Here is a 25,655-nt window from a genome sequence, read left to right on the forward strand (position 1 = left end):
TGAAATAATATTAATAAAAATTGTGAACCAAGAGAAAAATGAATAGCGGAAATAAAAAATAAAAATATCATAAAAATGAAAATAACTCAAGAGAACCCTAACAGATATCAGTAGCCCATTCTCCAGGGAAGTTTCTTTACTTTTTCTTAGAACAGTTATTTTAGCATCTTATATCTATTATCAAAAAAGAACAGACCAAGCAGAGTGTGGGGGGATACAATTGTAATCCCAGTGACTCAGGAAGCTGAGACAGGAGGATCACAAGTTCAAGGCTAGCCTGGGGAACTTGGCAAGACCCTGTCTCAAAATTTTAAAACTAAGAGGAATAAGGATATATTGTAGCTCAGCAGTAGAGCACCCCTGGGTTCTGTCACCAGTACCAGCAGGGAAGAATTGGGACACCAGAATCTGCACCTCATTGATAAAGGGCTTTGTGTGTGTGTGTGTGTGTGTGTGTGTAAATATAAAAAATGTATGCCTATAGTTTTTCACAAAGACACCCCAGTTTTGTGAATGCTTGACCTTCATTAGGCTCTCTAGTTGTATCAGTTTTCAGGTACTGAGAACATAATGTAGGACCAATTGGTCTGATAACAATATTCTGTAAGTAATATAAGTGTGGAATTAATTGCTCATCACCTGCATACCTTCATACTTACTGACATATAAAATAAGAATACTTAATATTTCTGCGATAGTAAAAAAAAAGATCTGTTACCACATATCAATTCAGGTTCACATTTCTTGGTCATATCATAGTACACATTATTTTTTAACCATTGTATGATTACAGTATGTAAGAGCCAGCCCTTGAGTTTCTGGGTTTTCTTTTCCTTTATTAAGATTCCAGTTAGCGATTACTTTATTATATCACTTTAACTTACTGTACTAGTTTTAAATAATAATTTGGAATTTTTCTGAAATAAACTTTATTTTTTAAAAAGATGTAATACAAGTTCTATTGCTTCAGAGGTGTTCACAAAAAATATGTATGGAGCCAGTACCTGTCTTAGAGGCAGCAGTTCATTAGTGACAATAAAAAGGGTTGACAGTTTTTATATCTTTAACCTTTGTAGTATTTGGCTGAGTGGCTGGCTTCTTTCCTTCCTCTCTGTAATTTTTTTAAAAATTTAAATTTTGAAATAATTTTCTACTTAATGGAAAACTTGTAAAAATGGTATGGAGAATTCACATAGACCCCTCGCCCAGCTTCTCCTGATATTAAAAATTTACGTAATCATAACACAGTTTCAAAATCAGGACTTTAATTTTACTAAATAACAAGTCATATTTGAATTGCAACAATTTTTCTAGTACTCTTCTTTTTCTGATTCAGGATACAACCCAGGATCCTACATTGTATTTAGTTGTTATTTCTTCTAAGGCTTCAGCAGTCTATAATAGTTCATCAATCTTTCTTTGTCTTTTATGACCTTGACACTTTTTTTTTTTTTTTTTGGTACCAGGTATTGAACCCAGGGATGCTTGACCACTGAACCACATCCCAGCCCTTTTTATTTTTCATTTTGAGACAAGAGTCTCACTAAGCTGCTTAGGGCCATACTTAGTTGCTGAAGCTGGCTTTGAATTTGTGATCCTCGTGCCTCTGCCTCCTGAGTCTCTGGGATTATAGGTGTGCGCCACTGCAACGAGCTGACTTTGATATTTTGATGAGCATGGTCAGTTTATTTGTAGGTTCTTTCTCAGTTTGGCAGGCAACCCTAGTAATAATTATTGCAAGTAAGATTGGTATTGGTAGTAATGGATACTAAAATCAGTGCACAGAAGTTTGAGAAGCAGGATAGTTACATATTCTCTTTATGACTATTCTAAGATTTTTTATTTACAAAGAGAAAAATAGTAACTTTACAGTGGAGAAACCGGGCTGAGAACCACCTTAGCCAAGTGAATAAGATTAACATCACCAGTAATAAGACTTAGTGACATCAAGTAGCCATTGATATAATGCTTAGAAAAGGAACAACAACATTTGTATGGTATTCTTGCCAAAAATGCATAGCCTCAGTCTAACTACGAGAAAACTTCAGATAGATTGTTTTTAATTGTTTGTTTTCTGTTAAGGCAAAGCATAATTGATTTGAAGGAGAAGGAAATACCAGAATTAAGAAACAAACTACAGAATGTCAATAGAGACATACAGCGCCTAAAGAGTGACATAGAAGAACAGGAAACACTTTTAGGTACAATAATACCTGAAGAAGAAAGTGCTAAAGTATGTCTGACAGATGTTACAATTATGGAGAGGTTCCAGGTAAGTTTATTGTAGTATAAGGCAGAATAAAACTCATTTCTTAGTGACACAAATGTGAAATGTAAGAGTGTTAAAAATAGAATCTAGTTTTCAGGTATATATATCATGTTTAGAATTCCAGGTAGCCTCAGGGAACATTTGATTGATTTATATTCTTTTTTTTTTAATTTTATTTATTTTTTTTTAGTCATACATGACAGTAGAATGCATTTTGATATATAATACATACATAGAATGTACATACATCAATCATATTGTCTATTCTATTCTGCTGCCCTTCCTATCCTCCATACCCCTCCTCTCCTCTCCCATCCTTTATATTCTTGAGTTTAAATTTTGTATTCATAGATTATAAAAATTAAGACGTAATTCTGTTTCTCATTTTTAGTCAACTTCCTTTTTTTACCTCATTTGAGTTGCTAAAAATTAATTTCGCTTTTATACTATTAAACTCTGCTTAAAAGCTTTTGAAATACAATGCAATAAATTTCTTTAAGGAAATAACTATTTTGTTCTTAAGATGGAACTTAAAGATGTTGAAAGAAAAATTGCACAGCAAGCAGCTAAACTACAAGGAATAGACTTGGATCGAACTGTTCAACAAGTAAACCAGGAGAAACAAGAAAAACAACACAAATTAGACACAGGTAATATAGTCTATTTCCTCAACCATAAAGATTTCAACATTGCCAACACATGCTTTTATGGTGAATTTTATACCTGATACATGGACAAAGAACTCTCTTCCTTTTAGTCCAAAGTATGTCCATTCTCGTTTTTTGAAAGCATCACTTGTTTGTTCCCTTGCTTTTGAACAACAGATTCGGGGATGGTAGGGGAGTGTTGAATGAACTGTACTCTTTCTCAATAACATCTACCCTGGAAGTTTTACCTGTGAATAGTCAGGAGAGGACAGCAAGCAGTTTTGGGAACTGCAGGGGTTCTTTTTATACTTTTGATGCAGTCAGTGGAGCCCACAGAAATTCAGCCTTGGTGGATTCCACAGTACTATAAAAACTGAAAGGATGATGCCAATAGTATTTTGTGTGCCCTTTCACTAATCATCATATCAATATGTTTTTGTGTAGTTTCCAGCAAGATCGAATTGAATCGTAAACTTATACAGGACCAGCAGGAACAAATTCAACACCTAAAAAGTACAACAAATGATCTTAAATCAGAGAAACTTCAGATATCCACTAACTTGCAGCGTCGTCAGCAACTAGAGGAGCAGACTGTAGAATTATCCACTGAAGTTCAGTCTTTATATAGAGAGATAAAGGTATAATAGTTCTTACATGTTTGTTTTTAAAATTAGTTCAAATATATGAAATCATATTTATTGACATAATGACCAGAACTGTAGTTGCTGTGAGGATCAAATGAAAATGTTACAATTTTGTGCTTCCTGAGTGACAGAATTTGTCCTAATAAGTAAAGATTTCTGGAAAGAGGAGTTTGGCTATGGTAAGAAGTACCAGCTGCTTGGTTAAACAGTGAACTTCATGTTATTGGAAGTAGTCAGGTTGTGGCTAGATTAATCTATATAAAGGTTCCTTCCTGTGTGAGGTATTTGTGTTATCTGTGGATGCTATGTCCATTGTAGACACGTACCATCAGAGCATTGTTTCCATTTGATTCTAGATGTGGTCTCAGACTCCTTACCAATACAGTGTAACAGGCACTGAGTTACCACATGTACTGGAATGCATTTGCCATGCCTAATATAGATTATTCATATCTAAGACTTAACCTACTAAATTATGAACAGTCTAGAAACGTTAACCTAGGTTTTTTTATTTTTATTTTTTAAATATTAATATTATTATTATTTTCTTTTTTTGGTACTGGAATTTAATCCAGGGGCATTTAACCACAGATCTACATCCCCAGTCCTTTTTGTTTTTTATTTTGAGATAGGGTCTTGGTAGATTGCTTAGGGCCTTGCTTAGTTGCTGAGACTGGACTTGAACTTGTAATCCTCCTGCCTTAGCCTCCTGAGTTGCTAGGGTTACAGGTGTGCGCCACTGCACCCAGCAGTTTTCATAATTATACATGATCATTCAGTAAATACTGAATAAATTACTGAATCCATTTATCACTAATCACTATAAATTTTTTTTAGTTCTTAAACAATTTTGAATACAGATTATCAGAGGCTTAGAATATAATGTAAAAATAGTATTACTTTGCATTTATTATTTTTTTATTCCTTATAAATCACTTTGATATTAAAACATTCAGTGTTTTAGCCACACTATTGAAACAGATGATTAAAGCTTCTTTTTGTAGTAAAAGAAATGGATATTTTCAAATGTTCCATGAGTTGCCCAAGTTTACGCACCTAATAGGAGGCAGCATTGATTTTCAGATATGTCTTCTTATACTGAAGACATTTGACCTCCCACTACACCATACTACTTTTCACTATGAGAAAATACACCTACAGTGAAGTAATCCTAAATAATTATATCTGTCTTTATAGGTTTAGTAGATATTTCAGGATCATAAAGTGGTTGAGAGTCATTTTTTGAATAGTGGTTATTATATAAATATGTTGTACAGATGTTCCAAGGATAAATAATGGGGACTTCTGATCAGTAAAATAGTTTATTACTTGAAAACTCCCTTCCTTTCACATACCAACATGAGTATACTTTTATTACCATATAATAACCACTTAGCAGGCTTAAGTGTAAGGACAAAAGTAGTTTTGCCGTGGTAGTCCCATGTATAAGAGAATCGTGAACCAAATGAGCTTTTTTTTTTTTTCCTGTTCTCTGATCACACAGAGCTGACATCAGCCCCTATTAAACTCATGAGAATGCATGCCTGAAGCCACATAATAATAGAATAGGGAGCACACAGCCTCGACCAAGAATCAAGTCAGTGACTGAGGCAGTGTTTCATAGTGGTTAAGAGAATAAACTCTGTAGCTAGATTGGGTTAGAATCTTGGCTATATCATTTACTGTTTTAACCCTGGTCACATTTTTCTCCGTCCCTGAAGTAAAGGGATGAAAATAGTGGTAACTTTCTCATAGGGTTGTCAAAAAGAGCAAATGAGTTGACTTTAAAGCCTGGCACATAAAAAGGGCATTTATTAAGATTTCTATTTTTTGTTTTTTTAGGATGCTAAAGAGCAGATAAATCCTTTGGAAACAACACTGGAAAAGTTCCAGCAGGAAAAAGAAGAATTAATCAACAAAAAACATACAAGCAACAAAATAGCACAGGATAAAGTAAGATTTCATTTATGTATTTATTTAGAAAATATCTTTATTAAACTTAGATTTACAGCACTATCATTTCATGTGAAATTAAATAGCTTGATAAGATTAATAGTATTTTCAGATTCATTATATATATGTATATTATTTTTAAGAGGAGGAGAGATACTAGGGATTGAACCTAGGGCTTTGTACATGTTAGGCAGGTCTGTACTATTGAGTTAAATCCACAAATAACATTGATATTAGATATACTTGTTAGAATAAGAATTAAAATTTAAAATATTTTGCCTCTTGATCTAAAATAGAAGTTAAAAATTGAGACTATTTAATCCATTCCCATTGGTAATAAAAGGACTTACTTAAGGTCATAAAATTTTATAGTAGTGGAAGTTGGAACTGAAGATTCCTACTTCCAAGCCACTGTTTCACTGTGCTACTTATTAAGTGTCCTGGTCCCAACTAGTATAAATTTAATAAATACTTTTCCACAGCTGAATGATATCAAAGAGAAGATTAAAAATATTCATGGTTACATGAAAGACATTGAGAATTATATTCAAGATGGAAAAGATGACTATAAGAAGGTAATTTAAAACTTAAAATTATTTATTTAGCTATTTTTGTTTCATGCACTTAAAAGTTTTTCTTTTTTTGTAGCAAAAAGAAATTGAACTTAATAAAGTAATAGCTCAACTAAGTGAATGTGACAAAAACAAAGAAAAGATAAATAAAGAAATGGGAATCATGAGACAAGATATTGATACACAGAAGGTAGGTCTTTTTTGCTGATGGTATCACATAAACATTCTTTTCTCTAGTTTTATTATAATAGAAGATCCCATTGAGTATAAATGCAAACAGAAGGCAATTGTAATTACATGTTCTTTTTGTTGTTCTTTATTTTTCATTTTTATTTTCAATAAAAGGCCCATTTGGTAAATTTTTAAACATGAAGACAGAAGATTAAGTGTCCTTCTCCTCCTAATTCCCAGTTTCATTTCTAGATGTCTTTATTGTTGCAATTTCTTATTTGCTCTTAAGTTTTTTATTCATATACCAGAGATAGAAGGATAGATAAGTTTAGATTTATTTATATGTATATTTAAATTTACTTTGACAGATGGGATTATACCATTTATTTATTCTGTACCTTTTTTTAACTCACAGAATTTGATCTTCCATGTGAACTTACAGATATATCACTTTCTTTTTAATGATTAAAAAATGTCCCTACACATTTTGTATGTACATACACATTTTGTGTATGTACTGTAACTTGATTACTTTTTTCCTTATTTTAAACTGTATAGCAGTGAATATTCTTCTACATGCATCTGTATGTTGTTATTATTCTAACATATCTTTGGGTAGGATAAATTCAGAAAAGAGGGATTAAAGTCTAATATATTCCTTTTGGGGGCAGGGTACTGAGGATTGAACCCAGGAGTACTTTACCACTGAACTATATTCTGAGTCCTTTTTTATGTTGAGACAGGGTCTCATTAAGTTGCTGAGGGTCTAAGTTGGGGAGGCTGACCTCAAACTTGCAGTCCTCCTGCGTCACTGGGATTATAGGTGTGCACCAAGATACCTGGCTTCAGTGTATTCTTTAAAGTTATTTGTAAGGGGGATTAGGACCTGCCTTTTTTGGGGTAATATAGAAGTCAGTATAGCTAAGAACCTTAGTTGGACAATCCCTGCTTTGTTATGGAGTTAGTGTGTTGAGCTCCATGTAGCTGTGAGGTGAAAATCCCGTAGTCAGAATCATCCATAACAGTCATATCCAATGATATTAAATATAGCTTAAGGTCAGTGTCCAATTTTATATTACTCTGCTCTGTTCATTCTGTGTTTCTATGTGGTGTCTTTTTTTCCCTTTTATTTCACAGGAAATTCACTAATAATTTCCTTGTTTCATTTCTTGAGTCAAAAAACTTAAGATCATTAATGTATTCTTTCTGAAGGATTCATTGTTATATGTGGTAACATAAGACTTCTATCATGCATTAACTGTGGATCATGCAATATAGTCACATGATTGATACCATATTTTGAATTGGCTTTTTAAATTTTATGCTCTGAGGGTGCTATTTCACTACATTGACAATATTTTGACTTAGTTACTATATTGAATTACTTATACAGGTAAGGGAAGATGTTTGTGTACCATCTTGAACTATTGCGGTCCTAAGAAAAATATTGAATTTATGGTTTAACCTGGGGTAATTTTTACCCTTAAGAGTCCTTAGAAAACTCTGGCCTTAACATTCTGGTCTATGCATGGCCTAATATTTTTTACTTTTGTTCTCCTTAAGCACAGCTGAAATAAGCCACCATTTAAAAAAAAAAAATACTAAGGGAGAATGATAAAAAATAATTTAAAAAAATGAAAACTATATTACCAAGGGTTACACATCCCTATCCAGTTTTGATTGATATGAACAGAATTAACATAGAGGGATTTTGCCTGTGTGTAAGATTTATTGGATTTACTTGGGCTAACTCAAGGGCTGGCACATATCTCTGGCAATTTAAATATCTGTTTTTCTCAAAACCCTCTATGCCTTTTGGTTTCTGCCCCCATAGACTTCCATCATTCACTCGTTCATACAAGGAGAATGAAAAATAAAAGATAAGTTTTGTGAGGACCAAAAAAAAGTTACCTGTGAGGGAAAATATTTATAATATTAAGTCATTTCACAATTGATTTCCTTTTTCACTTATTTCTCTATTAAGGAAATCAATTTCTACAATGTAATTAAAACCACATACAGATACTATCTTCAACATGTCTTAGGCAGCCATGGTTGTTAATGTCATGGAAAACTGCATAATTTTTCTGTTCCCATATTTTAAACAAAATTTTCCATTTGACTGTTATAATCACTTGGTTATAAATGATTAAAAATCTTTGAAGATTATCCAGATCAGCTTTCTTCTGAATCTCTGACTATAACAGGAATTTCAAATACCAGTCAAAGGTAAATTGGTGACCTCATAAATGCCAAATACGTTATATATTTATGAATTGTGTATTACAAAGAACTTAATTATCACTAGTTTATATATGGGTTGACTATATAAAATCACAATCTATACAGCTCCTTGCCTCTCTGTATGTATATACTTATATACAGACATATTAAAAAACTTAATATTTACCAATTTGTGATCTTTTTCAAATTGGTGGTCTGAGCTTAGTGAATCTGATGGCATCAGTTTTCTTTGTAACCTGCCTTATTAACAGAAATTATTTACAAACTTAGAAATAGTAGAGCATTGTCAAATACATATTCAGTTAAGGTGAAAACAAAGTGATATAAGGACAAGAAGGTAATGAAACCAGGAGAGAAGTGTATAAGTGTGTATAAAGTGTCTGTGTGTATTTATATATATAAATGAAGTCTGGCCAGACATGGTGGCACACACCTGTATCTCAGCAGCTCAGGAGGTCGAGACAGGAGGATTGTGAGTTCAAAGCCAGCCTCAACAACTTAGCAAGGCCCTAAACAACTCATCGAGACTCTGTCTCTAAATAAAACACACTTGGGGAAGGGGGGTGGGTTGGGATGTGGCTCAGTGGTTAAGTGCCCCTGGGTTCAAGTTCTGGTACCAAAAAAAGAAAAAGAAAAAGTCTAATATGCTTGCTAAAGATTCTAGTAGTCCAGTTAAGAGAGAAAGTCACAATTAGTTAAGATTTCACCTTTTATCAAAACTAAGAGAAACAAGTTCCCTCCACTAAGATCAGAGAAAAATGTCTCTGTTCCTCTGAAAAGAGGACTCTGTGTAGACTAATAAGAACTGTGTCTTTTAACAAATTGGGCTTTTATTTTAAACATGTGTCAGCATCAGCTCTTGAGGAGGAGGTTCTAGAGAAAGTGATGTGATTGAAACTTAAAATAACATGTTACAGTGTTTTGAAAGCAGTGATTCTTAGCTAGGGCCACCCATCAAAATCATCTGGGTTCTTCCACTCTTAGGCATTGAATCAAGAAATTGAAAACATATGTTCCCATGAAACTGGTACAAGAAATGTTCTTAGCAGCATTATTCATAAATGTGGAAGCGACCCAAATGACTATCAGCTGATGAGTGGATAAACATAATGTAGTATATGACTGTAGAGGGATATTTTTCAGTCATAAAAAGGAATGATGTATTAGCATCTTCCATGACATGAACCTTTAAAACATTATGCTAAGCAAAAGAAGCTAGTCTTAAAAGACTACATATTGTATAAATGTATTTATATATGAAATGCCCCAAATACGGCAACATTCCCTGCGGTGGTCAGCCAGCTACCTATTGGCAGTTTGATTATATTAGACCACTTCTAGCATGGAAGGGACAGTGCTTTGTCCTTACTAAAGTAGACATTCTGAATGTGGATTTGCTTTCCCTGCAAGTAATGCTTCTGTCAAGATTACCATCTACGGGCTTAGAGAATTCTTTATCTACCATCATGGTATTCTGAACAGTACTGCCTCTGACCAAGATACTCCTCTTACAACTAAAGAATTATAGCAGTGGGCTCCTGCTTATGGAATTCAGTGGTTTTTAACATTATCCTCATCATCCTGAAGCAGCTGACTTGATAGAACTTTGAAATAATCTTTGGAAGATGCATTTATAGTGCCAGCTAGGTGACTTTGCAGGATTGGGGCATGGTTCTCCAGAAGGCTGTCTGTGCTCTTAAAAAGGGAACCATTTATGGTTCCATTTTTTTTTTTCTGTAGCCAGGATTCATAGGTCCAGGAATCAGGGGTAGAAATGGAAGTAGCTGACCCTTATCCCTAGTGACCGCTAGCAAAATTTTTGCTTCCTATTCTCCTGACTTAACGTTCTGCCAGAGAGAGGTATCCTGCTACCAGGAGACAGAACAGTCATTTCACTGCACAGGAAGTTAAGATGGCCACCCTGTCACTTTGGGCTCTTTATTTCTCTGAGTCAACATATACAGAAGAAAGTTACAGTACTGGCTGTGGTGACTGATCCTAACTAACAAGGGGAAATTGGACTACTTTTCCATAGTGAGGGTAAGGAATAGGATGTCTGGAACACAGGAAATCCTTTTAGGGTATCTCTTAATTTTACCATGCCCTATGATTAAGGTCAAATAGAAAATTGCCACAACCCGGTTCACTCAGGACTATGAATGGCTCAGACTTTCAGGAATGTGAAGATTTTGGTCACCATACCAGGTAGAGAACCATGGTCAACTCTGAGCAAAAAGAATAAATAATGGTAAAAAGAATAAGAGAAGGAAGTTTTGAATGCCAACTATTACCATGTGACCAGTTACAGAACCAAGAACTCTAATTGTCATAAACATTTTCTTCCTATTTTGTTAATAATATGTTTGTGTGTGTGTGTATATATATATACACACACACACACACAGTCAAGCGTCACTGAATGATGGGGATAAATTCTGAGAAATGGGTCATTAGGCAATTTCATTTTTGTACATATATCATAGAACATATTTGCATGAACTGAGATAGCTACATCATTACAAGGCAATACAATCTTATGAGACCACCATCATATCATATGTGGTCTATCATTGATCAAAAGGCTGTTATTTAATGTGAGAATATACTATTAATTTTACAACATAGGGCTGGGGACGTGGCTTAAGTGGTAGCGCACTTGCCTGGCATGCACAGACACTGGGTTCGATCCTCAACACCACATAAAAATATAATAAAGATATTGTGTCCACCTAAAACTAAAAAATAATAAAAAACATTTACATCATATTATTCAAGTTATGGGATATCAGGACAGGAATAATATTACCCAAAGACTCTACCTCCTTGTAAAGTCTCTGGGAAAGAGATTTAATGAGTTTTCAACGGAATATAGGATAGTTGTGCCTTGTTAGGCAGAACTATAATCTTGTTGTCTTTATTTGGAGATATGAAAGTATAGTTTAAGGAGATATGTTTGGATGCCAAGTTGAGAAGGGGTGGGGTTCTGATGGTTAATTTTAGGTGTCAGTATGACTGAATTAAGGAATACCTAGAGAACTGGCAAAATGTTACCCCTGAGTATGTTTGAAGGTGTGTCCAGAGTTGATTGGTCTGTGAGTCAGTGGACTGAGTATGGAAGATCTGCTCTTAGTGTGGATGGACACAATCCAATTAGCTAGAGACCTGAGGAGAACAACAGCAACAAAAAAAAAAAATCCTTTTTCTTTCTCTGGAGCTAGGCTACTCTTCTTCTGCCATTGAATATGAACTCTGGGCTCTCTGGCCTTAGGACTCTGGTTGTAGACCAATGGCCCCCTGGGTTTTCAGACCTTTGGCCTCCCACTGAGAATTATACCATTGGCTATTCCATTGAGCTCCCTGGTTCTGAGGCTTTACTCTTCAACTATGCCATCTTCCGGCATCCCTGGGTCTCCAGCTTGCTATCATGAGATTCCTCACCCTTCATGACTACACAAGCCAATTGCCCTAATAAATCTCTTCTCATGAATCTATACCTTTATATCCTATTAGTGCTGTCTTTGGAAAGACCTAATACAGCAAACTGCCTGCATAATGTATCATCTGAGCTAACTGATTAGGGTTGCTATTTTTTAAATGTTATTTTATTTTTTATACCTTTATTTTATTTATTTATTTTTATGTGGTACTGAGGATCAAACCCTGTACCTCACGCATGTGAGGCAAGTGTTCTACCACTGAACTATAACTACAGTAGAGTTGCTGTTTAAGAACTGGGAAAACTAATAATATTTGTTTACATGCTTATTTAAGCCCTACTAAATTTAATCCTAAGAATAAAATAATTTGAAAACTATTTAAAAAAAATTGAAAACTGCCTCCCTTATTTTTCAAATGAAGGGCAATATCAAAGGGCATGAAGGTGATCTGACTTGACCAAGGGTACACAAGTAGTAACAGATTTAGAACTTGACTGTACATTGTCAAATTTCTAGTGTAGTGAAAAACAGTACTGGTATACTATCACTGTATCTGGTTTTCTTTCCTCCCTTTCTCTGATATTTTATAAGATATAATTGGAATTTTCACAGCTTAGAGTTAAAAGGATAAATTTGACCCAGAAGGCTTTTACTCTCAATTATTGAGCCAAGCACTGTACTGATTACAGACACTAACTTAAGAAACCTTCACAATAGCTCATTACATGTTACAAGCAAACTGAGGTTCAGAAAAGTTAAACTAATCTGTCCAAAATTATTGTGTTTAAAAGTTATAGTACCAAAATTGGAGCCTAAGTATACCTGACTTCAAAGCCTATGCTTTTTGGGGAGTGGGAGCCGTGGGCACTGGGGATTGAACTTAGGATCACTCAGCAACTACCCATATCCCCAGCCCTATTTTGTATTTTATTTAGAGACAGTCTCACTAAGGTGCTTAGCGCCTCGCCCTTGCTGAGGCTGGCTTTGTGCTGGGGATCCTCCTGTCTCAGCCTCCTGAGCTGGGATTACAGGCCTGTACCACCATGCCCAGCAAAGCCTCTGCTTTTTAACTACTGCACTATATACCATCTTTCAAAAGCTAAATAGTAATAGAAGCTGACCTAAAAGAAAGAAATGCCTGCTTTCCTGGTGATCATGCAGGAAAATAGACCACAAACATCATTTTTTGCCAAAAATCAGTCTTACCTAACATGTGATAGCACTTTAACCCCAAGAGTCCTTTCATGTAGTTATGAAAGCAGATTCAGGTATTTCATAGTATCAGATGAAAACAGGCATTGGGACATTTTCTTTTTCCTAATGAGGAAATATAGTATAGTTTCCCATGGAAGAGCTTTGAGGAGGTGTAGCAGCTAATTACAGTGCTATAGCAGCTACCTATGGTAGCTACATATGGTGGTTGTCTCAGCCTCAGAGAACTTTTAAAACCATGTCATTCTAGCTACCTTTGCTTACAATATTGCCATGAGCAAAATTGTGTCTATTTATAATATTTTCAGGAAAGTTGAAAGTAGCCTTAAATTTTTGAAAGTTTTTAAAAGACATAAAAATGGTGATTTCTAGATAGTCAAGGCTGGACATGAACATTGAGCATGTGAGAGAAATCCTTAACTTCCCTTCTTGTTCCTACCTGCCTTTCTCCCTGACCTTCATTGTTGGCAGTAAGGTATTACCAAAAATCTGACCTTCCCTCCTTGGCTTTCTGCATCACTGAGTTTTACTCAGCTGCAAGGGCTATTATTAGATATCCCACTTTAATATTTGAGAAGTCCTGACTGCAAACTCAGGTTAAATTTTACACATGTGGATTATGGGGGCCAGACCACCATTGTTTCTGCAAGATTTTTTTTTTTTTAATTCCAAAGAGTCAAGTTATAAATTGCTTCCTAGTGTTTATCTCTTGACAATATAATTCATTATATACACACCAGGAAAGCTACTGGGAAAAATTTTTTTTTGCTGCCATTACTAAGGGATTATCCTTTTTAAGGAGTAGTAGCAGGTAGTTTTTACAAATTCAATTCAATAGCCAGGAATATATCAAGAAGTTTGTAGACAAACACTATTTTTATGGCACCTCTTACTGCTTGTATGACCATTATAAACTGAGAGTCTCATTTAAAGCACATGAGACCAGAAGTCTTTCAGATCTCAGTCTTTTGGATTTGCGATGTTTGCATAGACTTATTTGTTGAGCAGCCCTAATCCAAAAAATCTGAAATGCTCCAAATTCATGGTAGATGCTTACACTGTTTTTGTAAACTTGAAAGCAGAGGTTGTATCTGACATATACTTATAGAATCTAATAGTCTTGGCACATGATAAGTATAGGGAGATTTCAGCAGTAGTAGTGATCTCTTGTGATTTTTTAAAATTAGACTTATTTTTAACTGATACCATAAAGACACTAAAATTGTACATATTGATGAGTCTTACTATCTTTTAGATCAACAGGTTTCATCATAGAGTTTCTGGACATGATGTGATTCACTGGAATGTAGATATTAACTGTGTAATTTTTTGTTTCATCATATTAAATTCCTGTTTTGTATATGTTTTGATGAACATATTCAATAGCATTTTTAACCAAATACTTCATAAGTAAACAAGGACACAAAGATATATGCTCATATCATTTGTTATGGGACCACCCAGTCAAATAGGAAAATAACTTTTTACATCATGGCCAGGAAAGGGCAGTAAAAGCTACATTACAGATGTCCCTCCTGTGACTGTTAGCCATCTAGATTAGTACAGGCCTAGAGATAACTTCACACTGGTTAGTTCTCCCTTTGTCCAATTTAACATGATTCTAAGTAAGGTCGAATTAGCACTACCTGTTGGCATGTTTCTGTTATGTATCTCCTGTTCATAACTTGATTATTTTCATTAACTGACTTAATATTTATATTTAGATACAAGAAAGATGGCTACAGGACAACCTCACTTTAAGAAAAAGAAATGAGGAACTAAAAGAAGTCGAAGAAGAAAGAAAACAACATTTGAAGGAAATGGGTCAAATGCAGGTTTTACAAATGAAAAAGTGGGTTTTTTAAAATAGTTCTTAGTTTAAATAGAGGTCTTTATTATTGTAATGTAAGGAAATTAAATAACTATTTTGTGGAAGAATTTAAGCCTCAGCCTAATATTCTTGGAGACTTAAAGGAAGGTGGACACGGTTTTTATATCTCATAGCCTTAAAAATTGAATTATTGAAAAGTAATATAAAATTGATAATCATACTGCGGGAAGGGACAGTAATTAGTATTATCCCAGGTCCCCAGACTTCTGCTGACCTACTGCACAGACTATTGGTACTGAGCACACAGAATATACAACTATGGGCCCTACCTGGCTTATAACTTGTACAGTCCATGATATTGCCAGTGGAGTTATTTCCAGAGCAGTTTGCCAATGGAGACTTATGTCCTGGTTATAATTTTGTGCCCACTAGAACATTTTGAGTGTATGAGAGAGAGAGAGAGAGAGAGATTAGCCAGACTCTTCCTTCATTTGGTATTATTGGTATTTATTGTGGGTGCTTCCTTCCTGGTACAACAGAAAAGATTTTGTTCCTTCCTTCCCTGCATTAAAGTTAACTTAAGAATTCTCAAAGAAGCTGTTTGATTCTAAAATACTAGGCAGGTATAAAAGATTGTACTTGCCATTTTTAACCTCCTCAACAGCTTTAATTGAGGTCTCATTTATTTATTCAGTTCTTCCTTGTTCATTTTCAGAAATCTGAATCAAAGAATGCTTAGGATTTTCTAAAGGATATAGTAAAAGTGAAGTTTTATTTTAATTTATACAATCTAACAAGTGCTTAAGTACTTGGTTTATCTATTCAAAATTTCTTTGAGTTAGCGAAGACCATAACTGGAAGAGCTTATTATCTTCGGCTTCTTCATTTTTTATGGATTTGGACACCAAGACTCAGAAAAGTCACAGGAAAAAATTATGATGAAAACCAAGAATATGACCCCAACATCCCTTTAGCTCTCAAACCTCAGCTCTAACACAGTGATATTAGTGCTTTCTCTGGCAAGTTGGAAAAGGAAAGCTTTTAGAAGGAACTTTAAATGAAATAATTTATTCTTTACTACTAAAGACCCAAACCAGATATTTTAAAAATTTCTGTAATTAGTACTTAATAATGCCTTTTACATTCACTCAGATTTCAAATTCATCTGTTCAAATTCATCTGTTCTTTTTCAAACCTTTCTTCAACTAGGATACAACAGAAATGTCAACAGAATGTACAATCAGGCCAGCTTTCAGATGTCTGTAAACTTGAGAGCAATATCTAGCTCCTAAGAGGATGTTTAATAAATAAACAATTGTTAAACAAATAAAAAAATTTTAAAGTATACATTGAAGCCTGTATAACCTGCTAGATTATCATAAGATTTTGATTATTTTACTTCTTATTGGTCAGTGTTGCAGTTTTTATACTTGGGTGCAAGAGTAATTTTTTTTTTAATAGAGAAGTCTAGCTTTTTCATAAAAATTACTGTAAGAAAATTGTTTATTTCAGATAAAACTAGGCTGTCTTGGACATATTGTGAACAAAAAAAATTTTCCCTTTTACAGTGAACATCAGAAGTTGGAAGAGCACATAGACAATATAAAAAGAAATCACAGTTTGGCATTGGGGCGACAGAAAGGTTATGAGGAAGAAATTATTCATTTTAAGAAAGAACTCCGAGAACCTCAGTTTCGAGATGCTGAGGAAAAGTATAGAGAAATGATGATTGTTATGAGAACAACAGAGCTGGTAAACAAAGATCTGGACATTTATTATAAGACTCTTGACCAGTAAGTATTAGGCTGGAGATTTTGTTTCCATTGCCATGAATATCAGCTAGCATATTTTAGTCATCTTTCTTCTTTTTAAAATTTATTTTATATATGTCATAGAATAGAAGAATATATGCATGTATGTATACACATTTTTACCTAAATTATGAAGTTAGATTATAAAGCATATTAGTATTAAGATGGAATTTTCTACCTCTCCCAACCAGTCCAACAACTCTATCATTATCACCAACTGGCCTCCACTTAGATGCACTTCTCTTATCATAACCTTCAATCATCTCCACTTCCTGTAACCAGTGACAAAGATTTTTGCTTTCTCTGCTTTTTAAAAGCTAGGTTTATCATAGGTGTGTTAATTTTTAAGCTTTGTAAAAATGGCATTATATTCTCAGTACTCACTGGGGATTTGTTTTATTATTTTGTTCTGCTTTTATTTATCCATGTTGCTTATAGCTGTAGCTCATTCATTTGCACTGATGTTCAGAATTTTACTATGAAAATATACCACTGTATATCCATTCTCCTATAGGGTTTTTCCAGTTCTTTACTAATACAAACTTTTCTGCTTAGAACATTCTTGTCATATCTTTTGGAACAGAGGCATAGTAAAGGTATAAATGTGGCAGTGGGTTGTAGGGTTTGCTCACTTTTATAGTCTCAAATTGTTTCCCAAAATGGTTTTGCTAATTTACACCACTAGCAGTATATAATGCTTTTCATTAATGCATTCTCTTTCGTTAGTTTTGTAAATTTCTTAATATTTGCCAATCTGATGGCTAATAAATCACCGTGGTCTTCATTTGCAATCCCCTTATTTATTAATATGTAGTAATTGTGCATATTATTAGGGTTAGTATGATATTTCTGTATATGCATAGAGTGTGCACTAATCAAATCATACATGTTCATGGGGTTAGTGTGATATTTCCATCTATGCATATATAGCGTGTAGTGATCAAATCCATCCCCCCTTTTCCAACCACTCCCCCCAATACATATCTTTCCCATCTCAAGTAATCACTATTCTTTTAAGGTCAATGTTTTTATGCTTCCACATATGAAAGACATATGGTACTTGTCTTTTTGTATCTGGCTTTTTTCACTTAACATAAAGTCCTCCAGTTCAATTCATTTTGCTGCAATGACAGGATTCCATTCTTGTGACTAGTTATATTCCCCTGTGTATACATCCACATATTTTTTTTTAATCCATTTATCTGTTGATGGGCACATAGACTAATTCTTAGCTCTTATAAATAGTGTCACAATAAACTTGGGCATGTAGGTATTTAGTGAATATGCTGGTTTCATTTCCTCTGGATATATACCTAGAAGTGGAATAACTGGGTCATTTGATAAATCTATTTTTAATTTTTTGAAGAATCTTTGTACTGTTCTTCATAATGGCTATACTAATTTTCATTCCCTCCAAGAGTATACAAACTCCTTTTTCTCCTTATCCTTGCCAGCATTTTTTTAATAATAGCCATTGTATGGTATTATAATAGCCACTCAATGGTATCTTATTATAGTTCTGATTTGTATTTATCTTATAGCTAATGCAATTAAGCATTTTTTCATATATTTATTGGTTATTTGTGTTTCTTTTGAGAAGTATCTCTTCAGATCATTTGCCCATTTTTAAAATGGATTGCCTGTTTTTTGTGTTTTGAGTTCTTTATGTATTCTGGATATTGATCCTCTGTCAGTCAGATATTTTTTCCATTCTGAGGGTTGTCTCTTCACTCCATTGATTATTACTTTGCTATGTAGAAAACAGAAAGATTTTTACTTTTATTTTTATTTGTGTGTGGCGGGGTACTACGGATGGAACCCTGTAATACTCTACCGCTGAGCTACATATTCAGTCTTTTTTATTTATTTATTTTTATTTTGCTAAATTGCTGAGGCTGGCCTCAAACTTGCAATTCTCCTGCTGTAGTTTCCCAAGTCTCTAGGATTGTAGGCATGTACTACTGTGCCTGACAAAGAAGCCTTTTAGTTTGATGTGATAATTTTAATCAGTTTTTGCTTTTGTTTCCTGTGCTTTTGGGGTCCTTTCCTGAAAACCATAACCTGAACTAATGTTTTGAAGTTTTCCCCCCATGTTTTCTTCTAATAGTTTCAGAATTTCAAGTCTAACATTTTATTCTTTGATCTATTTTGAGTTGATCCTTTAACTTGGTGAGAGAGAAGGTCAAGTTTCTTTCCTTTGCAGGTAGATATACAGTTTTCCTACTGCCCTTTATTGAAGAGGCTTTCCTTTCTTCAAGGTGTGTTTCTGGCACTTTTCTTGAGAATAGGAGGCATTAGATATGGGGGGATGGGTATTTCTGTATGTCTGCTGTTCTTTGGTCCATATATATGCCAATGTGATGCTATTTTGATTATCTTATGTGTAGTATTTTTGAAATCATTTATTACGGTGTTGCCAGCTTAGATCTTTCTGCCTGTGATTACTTCAGCTATTCACAATTTTTGCGCTTCCATGTTAATTTTGAAATTGTTTTTTCTAGTCCTGTTAGGATGTCTGGGATATTTTGATTGGGATTGTTTTGCATCTGTATATCCCTTTGGGTAGTGTGGTTGTTTTAACAATATCAAGTCTTCTAATCCATGAATGTAAGAGGTCTCCTGTGTGTGTGTGTGTGTGTGTGTGTGTGTGTGTGTCTGCCTGCCTGACGTTATTGGTTTTTTTTTTTTTTTGTTTGTTTGTTTGTTTTTTTATTGTAGAGGTTTTTAGTTCCTTGGATACGTTTTATTCCTAGGGAGTTTTGTTGTTGTTGTTTGTTATTTCATAGTTATTGTGAATGAGAGTATTTTCATGATTTCTTTCTCAGCAAATTTATTATTGGTATTTTATTTTATTTTATTTTTTTAATTTTTTTTATTGGTTGTTCAAAACATTACAAAGCTCTTGACATATCATATTTCATACATTAGATTTAAGTGGGTTATGCACTCCCATTTTTATCCCAAATACAGATTGCAGAATCACATCAGTTACACATCCACATTTTTACATAATGCCCTATAAGTTACTGTTGTATTCTGCTACCTTTCCTATCCTCTACTATCCCCCCTCCCCTCCCCTCCCATCTTCTCTCTCTACCCCATCTACTGTAGTTCATTTATCTCCTTGTTTATTTTCCATTCCCCTCACAACCTCTTATATGTAATATTGTATAACAATGAGGGTCTCCCTCCATTTCCATGCAATTTCCCTTTTCTCTCCCTTTCCCTCCCACCTCATGTCTCTGTTTAATGTTAATCTTTTCTTCCTGCTCTTTCTCCCTGCTCTGTTCTTAGTTGCTCTCATTATATCAAAGAAGACATTTGGTATTTGATTTTTAGGGATTGGCTAGCTTCACTAAGCATAATCTGCTCTAGTGCCATCCATTTCCCTGCAAATTCCATGATTTTGTCATTTTTTAGTGCTGCGTAATACTCCATGGTGTATAAATGCCACATTTTTTTTATCCATTCATCTATTGAAGGGCATCTGGGTTGGTTCCACAGTCTAGCAATTGTGAATTGCACTGCTATGAACATCGATGTGGCAGTATCCCTGTAGTACGCTCTTTTAAGGTCTTCAGGGAATAGTCCGAGAAGGGCAATGGCTGGGTCAAATGGTGGTTCCATTCCCAGCTTTCCCAGCAATCTCCATATTGCTTTCCAAATTGGCCGCACCAATTTTCAGTCCCACCAGCAATGTACAAGAGTACCCTTTTCCCCACATCCTCGCCAGCACTTGTTGTTGTTTGACTTCATAATGGCTGCCAATCTTACTGGAGTGAGATGATATCTTAAGGTGGTTTTGATTTGCATTTCTCTGACTGCTAGAGATGGTGAGCATTTTTTCATGTACTTGTTGATTGATTGTATGTCCTCCTCTGAGAAGTGTCTGTTCAGGTCCTTGGCCCATTTGTTGATTGGGTTATTTGTTATCTTACTGTCTAGTTTTTTGAGTTCTTTGTATACTCTGGATATTAGGGCTCTATCTGAAGTGTGGGGAGTAAAAATTTGTTTCCATGATGTAGGTTCCCTATTTACCTCTCTTATTGTTTCTAATGCTGAGAAAAAACTTTTCAGTTTAAGTAACTCCCATTTGTTGATTCTTGTCATTAACTCTTGTGCTATGGGCGTCCTATTAAGGAATTTGGAGTCCGAGCCCACAATATGTAGATCAGAGCCAACTTTTTCTTCTATCAGACGCAGAGTCTCTGATTTGATATCTAGCTCCTTGATCCACTTTGAGTTAACTTTTGTGCATGGTGAGAGGAGGGGATTCAGTTTCATTTTGTTGCATATGGATTTCCAGTTTTCCCAACACCACTTGTTGAAGATGCTATCCTTCCTCCATTGCATGCTTTTAGCTCCTTTATCAAATATAAGATAGTTGTAGCTTTGTGGATTAGTCTCTGTGTCCTCTATTCTGTACCATTGGTCCACCTGCCTGTTTTGGTACCAGTACCATGCTGTTTTTGTTACTATTGCTCTGTAATATAGTTTGAAATCTGGTATCACTATACAGCCTGATTCACACTTCCTGCTTAGAATTGCTTTTGCTATTCTGGGTCTTTTATTTTTCCATATGAATTTCATGATTGCTTTATCTATTTCTACAAGAAATGCCGTTGGGATTTTGATTGGCATTATATTAAACCTATAGAGAACTTTTGGTAATATCGCCATTTTGATGATGTTAGTTCTGCCTATCCATGAACAGGGTATATTTTTCCATCTTCTAAGATCTTCTTCTACTTCTCTTTTTAGGGTTTTGTAGTTTTCATTGTATAAATCTTTCACCTCTTTTGTTAGATTGAATCCCAAGTATTTTTTTTTTTTTTGAGGATATTGTGAATGGAGTGTTTTTCTTCATTTCCATTTCAGAAATTTTGTCGCTGATATACAGAAATGCCTTTGATTTATGCATGTTGATTTTATATCCTGCCACTTTGCTGAATTCATTTATTAGTTCTAGTAATTTTTTTGTAGACCCTTTTGGGTCTTCTAGGTATAGAATCATGTCATCTGCAAATAGTGATAGTTTAAGTTCTTCTTTTCCTATTTTTATGCCTTTAATTTCTTTTGTCTGTCTAATTGCTATGGCCAGTGTTTCGAGAACTATATTGAATAGAAGTGGTGATAGAGGGCATCCCTGTCTTGTTCCAGATTTTAGAGGGAATGCCTTCAATTTTTCTCCATTCAGAATGATGCTAGCATAGATAGCTTTTATAATGTCGAGGTAAGTTCCTGTTATCCCTAGTTTTTCTAATGTTTTGAACATAAAGGGATGCTGTACTTTGTCGAATGCTTTTTCTGCGTCTATCGAGATGATCATATGGTTCTTATCTTTAATTAAGTCTATTGATGTGGTGAATAACATTTATTGATTTCCGTATATTGAACCATCCTTGCATCCCAGGGATGAATCCTACTTGATCATGGTGCACAATTTTTTTGATGTGCCTTTGTATCCAATTCACCAGAATTTTATTGAGGATTTTTGCATCTAGGTTCATCAGAGATATTGGTCTGTAGTTTTCTTTCTTTGAGGTGTCTTTGTCTGGTTTCGGAATCAGGGTGATGTTGGCCTCATAGATTGAATTTGGCAGCGCTTCCTCTTTTTCTATTTCCTGAAATAACTTGAAAAGTATTGGTATTAATTCTTCTTTAAAGGTTTTGTAAAACTGTTGTATACCTATCCGGTCCTGGGCTTTTCTTGGTTGGTAGTCTTTTGATTGCTTCTTCTATTTCATCCTCTGATATTGGTCTATTCAAATTGTGTGTATCCTCCTGACTCAGTCTGGGCAAATCATATGACTTAAGGAATTTATCGATGTCTTCACTATCTTCTATTTTATTGGAATATAGGTTTTCAAAATAATGTCTAATTGTCTTCTGTATTTCTGAAGCATCTGTTGTGATATTGCCTTTTTCATCCCGTATGTTAGTAATTTGAGTTCTCTCTCTTCTTCTCTTCATTAGCATGGCTAAGGGTCTGTCAATCTTATTTATTTTTTCGAAAAACCAACTTTTAGTTTTGTTAATTTTTTCAATAGTTTCTTTTGTTTCAATTTCGTTGATTTCTGCTCTGATTTTAATTATTTCTTGCCTTCTGCTACATTTGCTGTTGTTTTGCTCTTCCTTTTCTAGGGCTTTGAGATGAAGTGTGAGCTCATTTATTTGTTGGTTTTTCCTTTTTTTGAGGAATGACCTCCAGGCGATGAATTTCCCTCTTAAAACTGCTTTCATTGTGTCCCATAGATTCCAATATGTTGTGTCTGTATTTTCATTTATCTCTAAGAATTTTTTGATTTCCTCCTTTATGTCTTCTGTAACCCATTGATCATTCAGTAACATATTGTTCATTTTCCATGTGATGTAGGATTTTTCCTTCCTTCTTTTATCATTGATTTCCAGTTTCATTCCATTATGGTCAGATATAATGCATGGTATTATCTCCACCCCTTTATATTTACTGAGGGTTGCCCTATAGCATAATATATGGTCTTTTTTTGAGAAGGATCCATGTGCTACTGAGAAAAAAGTATATCCACTTGATGATGGTTGATGTATTCTATATATGTCAGTTAAGTCTAGGTTATTGATTGTGATATTGAGTTCTATAGTTTCTTTATTCAACTTTTGTTTGGAGGATCTATCCAGTGGTGAGAGAGGTGTATTGAAGTCACCCATAATTATTGTGTTGTGGTCTATTTGATTCTTGAACTTGAGGAGAATTTGTTTTATGAACGTCGCAGCACCATTATTTGGTGCATAAATATTGTTATGTCTTGTTGGTGAATAGTTCCTTTTAACAGTATATAATGTCCTTCCTTATCCCTTTTGTTTAACTTAGTCTTGAAGTTGATTTTATTCGATATGAGAATGGCCACCCCTGCTTGCTTACGAGGACCGTGTGCGTGGTATATTTTTTCCCCAACCTTTCACCTTCAGCCTGTGAATGTCTTTTCCAATCAGATGTGTCTCCTGGAGGCAGCATAATGTTTGATTTGTTTTTTTAATCCATGTTACCAGCCTATGTCGCTTTATTGGAGAGTTTAAGCCATTAACGTTTAGAGTTACTATTGATATATGTTTTGTACTTCCAGCCATGTTTGATTATTTATCTTTTTTTTTTTTAACTTAGTTTGTTTCTCCATGATTAGCTTTCCCCCCGCCCTCTGTCTTTACCGAGGCACTTCCCACTGATAGTTTTGGTTATTATTTTTCATTTCTTCCTCGTGTAGTGTTTTGCTCAAGATGCTTTGCAGTGCTGGTTTTCTGGCTGCAAATTCTTTTAACTTTTGTTTATCATGAAAGATTTTTATTTCGTTGTCGTACCTGAAGCTTAATTTTGCTGGATACAGAATTCTTGGTTGGCATCCATTGTCTTTCAGTGTTTGAAATACGTTGTTCCAGGATCTTCTCGCTTTCAGCATCTGTGATGAAAAATCCGTTGTTAACCTTATTGGTTTACCCCTGAATGTAATCTGCCTCCTTTCTCTTGTAGCTTTTAATATTTTCTCTTTGTTCTGTATATTGGATATCTTCATAACAATGTGTCTTGGCGTTGGTCTACTGTGATTTTGTGTGCTCGGTGTCCTGTATGCATCTACAATTTGTATATCCGTTTCCTTTTTTATTTCTGGAAAGTTTTCTGTAATTATTTCCTTCAGTAGGTTACTCATTCCCTTGGTTTGAATCTGTGTACCTTCCTCTATCCCAATGACTCGTAAGTTTGGTTTTTTTATGTTATCCCATATCTCTTGGATGTTTTTCTCGTGATTTTTTACCAGCCTTTCTGTGTTGGCTAGACTCTTTTCAAGATGATATATTTTGTCTTCATTGTCTGACGTTCTGGCTTCTACTTGCTCCACTCTGTTAGTGATACTCTCATTTGAGTTTTTAATTTGGTTTATCGTTTCCTTCATTTCTAGAATTATTGTTTGTTTGTTTTTTATAATCTCTATCTCCTGATAAAGATGCTTAACTTCTTCTTTTATCTGTTTATGTAATTCATTTTCAATGTGTTCTTTCACTGTTTGGATTTGCTGTCTCGTATCCTCTTTAAGGTTCCATTCCATTTGTCTAAGGTATTCCTTGAGTTCTTTATATGACCATTTTTCTGATGACTCTAGTTCCTCCTGAATATTTAGGTTGTCCTTCATTGTTTGTTCTCCTTTTCTTCCTTGCTTTTTCATGCTGCTCATGTTACTTCTTGTTCTGTGTGACTGCTGAGTTACTGTTTACTCTTATAAATTTATTTGATGCTTGGGAGGAAAGATATTAGAAGGGAAGGGAAGAAGTCACTAAAGAGAATGAGAGTAGGCAGGTAGAATTCAAGGAAGGGGGAATAAGAAAATTGAAAAGAAATGAAAAGACAAAAGAAAAAAATAGGAAAGAAAGAAAGAAAAAAATTTTTTAAAAAAATAATAATGATAATAAAAAAAGAAAATTGAAATTTAAAATAATAATAATAAAATTTTAAAAATTTTTTTAAAAATTAATAACATTATAAAAAAGTTAAAGAACAACAACAACAAAAAATGAAAATGAAAGAGAAGAAAAACCCAAATTAAAAAAAAATAATAATAATAATAAATGCAGTCAGAGAGTTCGATTAACTTCTCTTCCAGTAGGTGGAGCTGTGCCCACTGGGCCAAGCTTCTCCTCTCAGTAGGTGGGAACCAATCACTGTGCAGCAGCTCTTCCTCCCAGACTGAGCGGGTCTCCAATCCTGTGTGCCTAGGGCCTTCTCTTTTGTTTCCTCAAGCCAGGCCCCGCTCACCTGTGACACTCACCACAATACTGGCTACACGTCAGGTCTGCTGCTCCTGGGAGCCCTGTTTTCATGAATGCCTGGGCACACT

The 25,655-nt window shown here is 34.6% G+C and overlaps 1 protein-coding gene across 1 annotated transcript in view; it reads left to right on the forward strand.

The window, feature by feature from the left end:
* Nucleotides 1-25,655, forward strand: part of Rad50 (RAD50 double strand break repair protein) — a 103,294-nt gene that overhangs the window by 38,048 nt on the left and 39,591 nt on the right. The window contains exons 14-21 of the mRNA XM_076856448.2: nt 2,083-2,272; nt 2,793-2,919; nt 3,361-3,554; nt 5,403-5,513; nt 5,996-6,088; nt 6,162-6,275; nt 14,874-15,001; nt 16,549-16,773. Coding sequence (XP_076712563.2) covers nt 2,083-2,272; nt 2,793-2,919; nt 3,361-3,554; nt 5,403-5,513; nt 5,996-6,088; nt 6,162-6,275; nt 14,874-15,001; nt 16,549-16,773 — 1,182 coding nt within the window. The remainder of the gene's footprint in view (nt 1-2,082; nt 2,273-2,792; nt 2,920-3,360; nt 3,555-5,402; nt 5,514-5,995; nt 6,089-6,161; nt 6,276-14,873; nt 15,002-16,548; nt 16,774-25,655) is intronic.

This window comes from Callospermophilus lateralis, chromosome 5 (assembly GCF_048772815.1).
Source record: "Callospermophilus lateralis isolate mCalLat2 chromosome 5, mCalLat2.hap1, whole genome shotgun sequence".
Classification (NCBI taxonomy): Eukaryota; Metazoa; Chordata; class Mammalia; order Rodentia; family Sciuridae; genus Callospermophilus; species Callospermophilus lateralis.